Raw genomic sequence first — 8531 nt, 5'->3', positions numbered from 1 at the left:
ACTTTCTACTATTTATTTTCTACATTTATTTTTTACTTGTATAGGTATTTACTTTTGTATTATTTTTTTATACACAAAGCTAATAATAAAAATAATTATTCCTATTCTTACTCAAGACCCAATTCATAAAATGGGAATTGAAGAATTCCAGCAGGTATGGCTGCATGTGTAAATAGTGAAAGAAGAAAGGATATGTTAATTTAACATTGATGAAACAATCACACAAAGAAGACAGTTTTTTCAACTAACAGATTATTAACAATATAACATATTTATACTGTAAAAAAGCATGTAAAATTAAATAAATAATTACGCAATTTATAGTGAAAATATAAGACTGTTTTTTTCAAAAATTATTTTTGAAAAAAACAGTCTTGTGTAAATGTATGTAATAAATAGTATATATGTAATTGTGTAAATATATATACATATATTTTTATATATACGTACATATATTTTTATATTTATATATACTTTTATATTAAACAGAAAATTCGTCAAAAAGTTACGTACAATTTTTCTGTGTTATTAATATGTGCAAACATAAAGATGCAAATATAATATGTGTTATCAAAACGTTATATGCCTAATGTTACAAAAATTTGTACATTTACATAAAAACTATAAAATATACTATTATTATTGTGTGTAATTTTTTTTGTGTAATTTAATATATTATTAAAATTAGTATTATATTATTAAAATATAATACTTATATAAATTAATATTAAGTTTTTGAAAAAAATATTTTATATATTTCCACTGCAAATTGCATATTTTTTATACATATTTATATAATTTTAAACCCTTTTTTAATAATGTATGTATGTTAATCATTTTTTTAATAATAAAGAATTAAATTGTTACATACTTATATGATTAAGTTCAAAAGTGTGAAACGCGTTTACATCAGTAGGATCAGTTGCCCAACTGATCATCCATAATAAAGCGAAGCATAAATAAAAAGAAAACCTTAGTACTAATTTTTACAGAAAACAACTTTCAAAATGTTTTACTTACTATGACACATTAAATATATTTTCGTCGTGCAGGATTGACCACGTGTTGTTCAATTGCACTTGAACGATTTGTACCATATTCGCCAAGTATTTTGTTTCCGATAGATCTAACTAAACATTAATGGATCGATGTTATGCAAACTACATACAAATAATGCTATTATACTTTGTAAGATAAAATAAATAAACGTAAATATATGTATATATAATGATAATAATTAAAACAATTAAATGAAAAATTTTAAATACGTAAAATTTCCGCAAAACAAATTTTTCACTTATTTTGTCAGAAAATTGTTTTATAACTATTATAATATTATATATATTAATTATTTACAAAACTTACGCTTCCATAATATTCATCAAGCTTCTCCTCGTTAAAAAGCCACATAGGGAATCCAATTACGTACTCCATTTTTTGGCTTTTTTTAAGTGTTGCTGTTTTCGTCGATTGATCCATCCAATTCGTTTTAGCGACAAGTAAGCCGAATGCCTCTCTTATATCCTCTAGCATTTCTTGTACTTTGTTAACTTTATTTTCGTGAAATGTCGGATCTACAAATAGCCACGATACAGCCATTCCTGAAAGTCGATGACATTATTAATTGAAAGCACCTAAGGTTGCGAAGATATATTTATTAAATCTAAATATAGCATTATAATAAAAATTAGATGTTGATGTATTTGTGTCAAATATATTATTTACGAAAAAATTTATTGAAGTTTTAAATAGATACCCATTAATTTATTGACAACTGATCCACAGAATAACGATTTTGATTCGCCTATAACTTCCACGTCTGTTACCTTGCTAATGTACTTGTTCCAAATATCCCTGAGCTTTTCGGAAGCGTGGGGCACCACAATGTCCACAACCGTCCACCAAATGTAGCTTTCTAAATCAATATTGATTCTAATTATGGAAACATTTTTTTAAAAAGTGAATACTGAATTTAAATAACAACAAAAATAATGTAATTAATTAAAATTATTATATTATAAATCAGGAATATACGTGCCTATGGCTTCTTCCTCGAAACAAGCTAATAATAATGCAACATCTTTTAAATACTCCAGATTACCAATGAGAACTTTGTCCTTGTTATCAAGATCCAACTTAACTATTCCCTCGAAAATGGATTCAATAAAGGGCCGCCAAATCGGTATAGGCGTGAGAGATAAATTACTATCTGTTACATGATCATCTGTCAATTTTTGTAGATCGTCTACTAGCATATAATCACTATCGCTCAAGTTTTCTGAAGAAATACTCTGATTTTGAGCTGCTTGAACCATCTGTAAAAGAATTAAATTTTTGTATTCTCTAATTGAATATATATATAATGTTTTTCAAAATCCTAATTATATGTATTTTGAAACATGCACTTTAAAAAAATTTTACAACAAATATTGTAGAACATGATAAAACTAGGGTTTTAACAATTTTGCTCATGCAAAAATATTTGTTAGATTTGATTTATACTATTTATAGCGAATTCAAGTAAACGTACTCAATGCACATTAGTGCATGTTAAAGCCGTTATATATAAATTGATGTAAAGATATATGTGTTTAATATAAATATAAAAACACACACACACACACACATACACACACAGGTTAAACCATGAACTCTGAATACATTTTGTTGTACTATTAAATAAAATATGTATTTTATAATTCGAAATATTTGCATTTCACTTTTACACTTGCATCATCAGATTAAATCAGTGTACAACAACTTTAATATGCACCGGTGCGCACTAGTGTATCCAACTGAATTCATTATTAATAAAAAATACTTACATTATAAAAAAGATTGCTAATGTTGTAAAGCTCCTTAACAAATTCTTTTAATACTTCATCTTCAAATATCGATTCATTATCTGAGGTACATTTATTATCAGTGCCATTGTTAATGATGAGTTTAATAACATCAAACATATAGGTGAATTCGGCGTCTTCGTCCTTGTTCATGGTTTCGTCATCTAACTCATCTAATTTTCGCAATCGCGATCTGATGGTTTGTAATCGCTTCTCCAATTCTTCATCGCTATTATTATTATAATAAAAAATTTGTTATTATGTGTACTAATTACAACATTAAGTAATTTGCTAAATATTTAAAAATAATATGAAATGAATATATTATTATAGGTATAATAAAAATATACGTACGTGAGAAAAGGATTGGAATGACTCGGAAGATGGAAATATAATATGTTCTTACTCTTGTTCTTTGGATCGGATATGACTTCAAAGCCAAAGAAAACGTCAAGGCCTAAAATTCTCTTTACCCTAGCAAGTCGTTCGACATAATTAGTCGTTTTGTTGGTAACAAACGGTACAATGGGTAAATTTAATAACTTCAACAGGTCGAACAGTGGAGACAAATCGAGTTCATTCATGGTATCTGAAATTTATCTTCTAATAAGAAATATTCAAAATTAAAAGATAATTTATATGACATTAAAATTTAACTTACAGTATATTTTACACGTACTATTATTAATTATTACTTGGATATTATATATATTATATTTTAATTAATATGTTTCTGATTATAGCATTTGTTTCTTTGACATCTACCTAATTAAAGAAAAACAGCAACGTACACATGTCCATGCAGCTAGTAAACAGAGCCTTGGCCTGCATCACTGCCCACGGTACCTCACTTGCAGATATATTGACTTTTAGTAGATCTCTGATCTTTCTGTACATGCGATTACTGCGCTCGCTGAACCAGGAATTCGTCAGGCTGGAATCCGGAATAGGATGCTCCTGCGACCATCTACCGCACACATATCTATAAAAGGAGAGAAAGCATCGCACACTACAAAGATAATAAATGTATAAATTATAAATTAATTAATTAAAAAAGTTTATAAATTAATTAAATAAATGGATTAATAATAATAAAATATCGGCGTTAGTTATTATTCTAGAAAAAGCGTATTAATTTGTAACACGATCGATGTCTCATATAAACTAGTGAAAGCGCAACACGCGAGTACATATTTGCGTGACACAGAAATAATAAATTTAAAGAATGATATAAGAATTTTATGTCTGATATACAGTTTACAAGATGCGTACAACCAAGATATGACATAATAGCACGCATGCCGCGCCGACAATAAATCTACTCACTGATAAAAATCGTCGCAAGGATCTACAGACTCGTTCATAGATTCCTTCAAACTAGCAGCTAGGTGGACAAAGAAGAATAAATAATTGTTTCCACGACAGTAATTCTATATATTTCTTTCTTTTATCGTTTTGTGTAATGTTTGTCCATTTGAATAATAGTGCAAGTTTATATAATCACCCTATTATATTAGTATAATAATAATTGTATAATACTTACCTATTCGCACGCAGTCCTCGCTATCACATATCTTCACCATATTTTTACACGCATCTGGAACAACAATATGTATCTATAGAGTATCCTAAAAATTTCAAAATTTTTAATTTTGTTAGTTTATCGCATTTTCCCAATTTTTATTATATATTAATTTTCATTTAATTAGCTTTTATATATCTTTATTTCTTATTATATTTTTATATACTTTAATATTCTTTTGTACATTTTAAAATTTAATTTAATTAGGTTATATAATCTCGTTATTTGTCTTTAACATATTTATTTAATTATTTAAAAAGTATTTTGATAATTTTATCGTAAAGAAAATACGACCAGATTTTATTAATTGTGGTTTAAAAAACGTCTGGTAATTCTAAAGGATATTTTGCATAATATAGGGATATATAATTTAATTTTAGAAATCACGGTCTTATGTAGAATGCTATAGATTATCGCATAACAATAATGATAAGCACGCGACAAAGTTGTTCCTTGGAACATGTGATACGCTGTACAATCCATAGACACATGTTCGCTAAAATATTTACACAATGTCAATGGCGATCGAAGATATGTTAAATGGTTTCCCAATAATTTGTCAAGGATATGTAATTGTAAAGAAGATATATAAAAGCATCGTAAGAGTTGAATCATTTCTTTCAAACTGAAAAGTATTTCCGGTTGTTATATACCTGCTACTAACAAAAGTAAGAGTTATATATACCTACTATAATTTTGATAGAACTCACAATTACAGAATTTATATACGATATCTAGACATAAAATGACTAATGCGATAACATTTAAGAAATTTTAAATGTTTATATTTTAATTCCAATTTGCATGCATTATTTTTTTAATGTATTATTTTCTTATCACGAATATATGTAAGTTGAATAATACTTTTACCATAGTAATTTATACTTTGTTTGTTAAAAAATTAAAAATATATAATACATATTTTTTAAATGATTGATACATAATTCCAAAAAATATATTTTAATGTAATATATAATTATATAATTACATATATACAATATTTCAATACATAACAGATATATTTTTAACATAGTCCCTTCTATAACAAATAAGACATATTAAAGAAGAAACTTACAAAGTATAGCGAGTACTACAACTGTTATGGACAAGGCACCCACCAGAATGAAAAAAATTACCAGCGACAGATTGGAAATCCGACTTTTTTCCTTGAAGCTATAAACATAATAGATCTAATTAGCGGAGAATCTGATTGATTTACTTACAGCAAACAAATATATGTTTTCAATTTAATGAAGCAATTTAATGAATTATTGTCGAGAGAAAACTGTCAATCTCGCTTTCTTACTAACAAGGTTTTCCTGGATCTTATCGGCACCAGGTGATTCTGACTTTCGACCGAATAAACGGACCCATCATGCTCTGAAAAAAGAAAAAATATGAAAACAATAGTTACCATCAGTGAGACAAATCACGATACTATTTCAAAAAGCAGCAATTATACGTAAATTTAACCTGCGTGTTTAAAAAAATAAGTACTCGCATTGCCTAAATTATTATTATTTTTAATATCAAAAGTCCATTAATTTATTTAATTTATTTTAAAAGTAAGCCCTTGTGTGTTTATAATGTATATCCATATATTATTTCCTAGACGTTTGTAATATTATTAATTTTTAGTAACAAAGAAAATTAATAACATACTTAAAAAAAATTAATTTTTTATAAATAAATAACAAAATTATATATACATGTATACATATTTACTTTAAATAATTTTCAGTTTATTTTAACTTTATATCTTTCTTTTAGGAAAGCAATTTATAAATTTAAATAATAATTATCTCTAAAAATAAAGTATAATATTTGCAAATTGCAATTATTTCTATCACATACAAATTCAATACATTTTTTAATTATTATAAGAAACTATGAAATACTGTATTGAAAAAATTAATATTTTATTTTGTTTTTTAATAATGTGTTAACACTATTGACCGATCTACATTTATTAACAGAGAAATTTCTATCTTCACATAGCCTAGTTTTGTTATCGCTTAACAAAATGTCATCTTAGCGTTCAATAAATTAAAAAAACAATCATGGATAAAATGAAAGTTTTTCTTTGAATAATATCAAAATTGATTATTAATTTTTTGTTTCTTGTATTTTAAATAAGCAAAATCTTTTTATAGATATATGTATAATCTCTTTCTACATAATTTTTAATCTTACAATACATAATAAAATTTTTTGTGCAATAATATTAATTTATGCTTCTTAAACAAATAATTCTTTTATTATTAATAACAAATACAACAATAAAATTATATTTAAAATAATTGTACTGATTAAATAAACATAAAACAAAAGTTTTAACAATAAAATAGGATTTATGTATTAGTTTACCCTTTTACGCAACTTTCAACTGTGCTTTTTTTCAATTGTGCCTTTTTCTCATCTTTTTCTGTTAGATTATTTTGATAAATATTTGTTTTATTTCTGAGTATGGAAGGATAAAAGAATACAATTGAAAGAAAGAGACATTATTATTAAAAATTAAAAAATTAATCTGTAATTTTGCGGTTAAGTTTATATTATTATATTTTTTTTTCCATTATTGTTACTTCTGTTAGTATTATATCCGCAGTTGCAAAAGCAAGTATAACAGGCTTGTAATGTAAAAACTGCGGAAACTTTTCTTGACTTCAACTTTAAAATATCACCGGGAACATTACCGGGTTATATACGTACATACAGTGCACCGGAAAAGGAAAGTCAGGTAGACAGGCTAGCGTATAAAAATATAACTTACTGCGCTCGTTGTTCATGCTGAATGGCCCACTGACCGGATCGAACTGACGACACTGAACACCGAGTCGAGTCAGACAACGTCGAATGTCCATACGTTCACATTTTCCCAGTGGTTCTTGTCGTACGTCGTCATCGAACAATAACAACGGCGACCAAACGTCAATTTTCCTTTCCGACCATCCGCGATAACATCCACGCGTAACGCGCCTGTGAAAAATGAATGTCACCCGGTATCTTCTAAGCATCATCGTTGGTGGGACGTCAATCCTTTCGATATCATCAAATACAATAATTTATGCTCGTGTCGAGGATAAATCAAACAATTTCACTAAGAGTAAAAAAATTAAATAGGAATTTCTTTTGTATTGTACATTCTAAAAAAATGTGTTAGTTTTAAAAAAAAGAATAGAAAATTTATCATTTATTTAATATGATAAGCGTGTCATATAAAAAAGTTAACTCTTTTACAAATTTACACTCAAAAAAGAAGTGTTTCATTTTAACATATTAAAATGCTCATAACGTTGCTTGACATTGTTGATACATGTGTTCTTTGAAATGTAACTATCATGGCTTATATTTTTATCTTTTGTGACTCAATATATATTGCATTTCTCAATTATTATCGGACTTACATCACTACGATAAATCAAAGTATTTATATATTGTAGATCTCGAAAAAATTAGACTCGTTCACTTTCACGATCATTAAAAGATATTTTTTGGACTGCACAATATCAAGCGATAAGGAATGCAATCGATATATATATGTTGTATTTTTACTGAATTCTTGGATTATTTACATTGAAAATGATCCGATAGAGGTTGAAACTGTTTCTAATGCTACATGTAATTGCTAAACATTCTTTATATTATATTTTTCTTATATGGAAATTTTTGTATAAAATGTATTTTGTATGTCATATGGCTCGTAACCCTTTTTAATTGCTGATTTATTCTTATTATATTGAGCCTTTTGATAATTCAATTCATATTGTAATGTTTTATTCTTGTCTCAGTTTTTTAAGAAATTTTAGTTTTAAACTTTTTCGACAAGGTTTTCATAAACAAAACGCTATGTGTTTGAATTTAAACATTATGTGTTTTAAATCCAAACACATAGTGTTTTATTAAAAATTTGAAATTAAAACATTTTGAAGTGTTTAAAAAACGGAGACAAGAATAAAATATTTTAATATTTTAAAATTAAACACTTTTTTTATAGTGTATTTTATTAATTTTCTTAAATTTTTTTACAAATTTTATGTGTATGCGCGCGCGCGTACGTGTGTGCGTCGTGCGTGTGTGCGTTCGTGCGTGCGTGCGTGCGTGCG

The 8531-nt window shown here is 26.6% G+C and overlaps 1 protein-coding gene across 1 annotated transcript in view; it reads right to left on the bottom strand.

Moving 5' to 3' along the window:
- Nep5 (M13 family metallopeptidase neprilysin 5) overlaps nt 1-7405 on the bottom strand; it is a 9490-nt gene extending 2085 nt beyond the window's left edge. The window contains exons 1-14 of the mRNA XM_018447202.1: nt 7199-7405; nt 5736-5805; nt 5501-5598; nt 4387-4440; nt 4170-4227; nt 3635-3825; nt 3198-3432; nt 2826-3072; nt 2039-2315; nt 1757-1915; nt 1366-1601; nt 1021-1130; nt 872-930; nt 112-160 (exon numbers count right to left, since the gene is read on the bottom strand). Of these exons, the coding sequence (XP_018302704.1) occupies nt 112-160; nt 872-930; nt 1021-1130; nt 1366-1601; nt 1757-1915; nt 2039-2315; nt 2826-3072; nt 3198-3432; nt 3635-3825; nt 4170-4227; nt 4387-4440; nt 5501-5598; nt 5736-5805; nt 7199-7289 (1934 nt within the window). The 5' untranslated portion in view covers nt 7290-7405. The remainder of the gene's footprint in view (nt 1-111; nt 161-871; nt 931-1020; nt 1131-1365; nt 1602-1756; nt 1916-2038; nt 2316-2825; nt 3073-3197; nt 3433-3634; nt 3826-4169; nt 4228-4386; nt 4441-5500; nt 5599-5735; nt 5806-7198) is intronic.
- Nucleotides 7406-8531: the final 1126 nt, after the last annotated feature.

This window comes from Mycetomoellerius zeteki, unplaced genomic scaffold, assembly GCF_001594055.1.
Source record: "Mycetomoellerius zeteki isolate Tzet28-1 unplaced genomic scaffold, Tzet1.0 scaffold199, whole genome shotgun sequence".
Lineage (NCBI taxonomy): Eukaryota > Metazoa > Arthropoda > Insecta > Hymenoptera > Formicidae > Mycetomoellerius > Mycetomoellerius zeteki.
The sequence above is the reverse complement of the archived record's forward strand: the minus strand, read 5'-3'. Positions and strand labels throughout refer to the sequence as shown.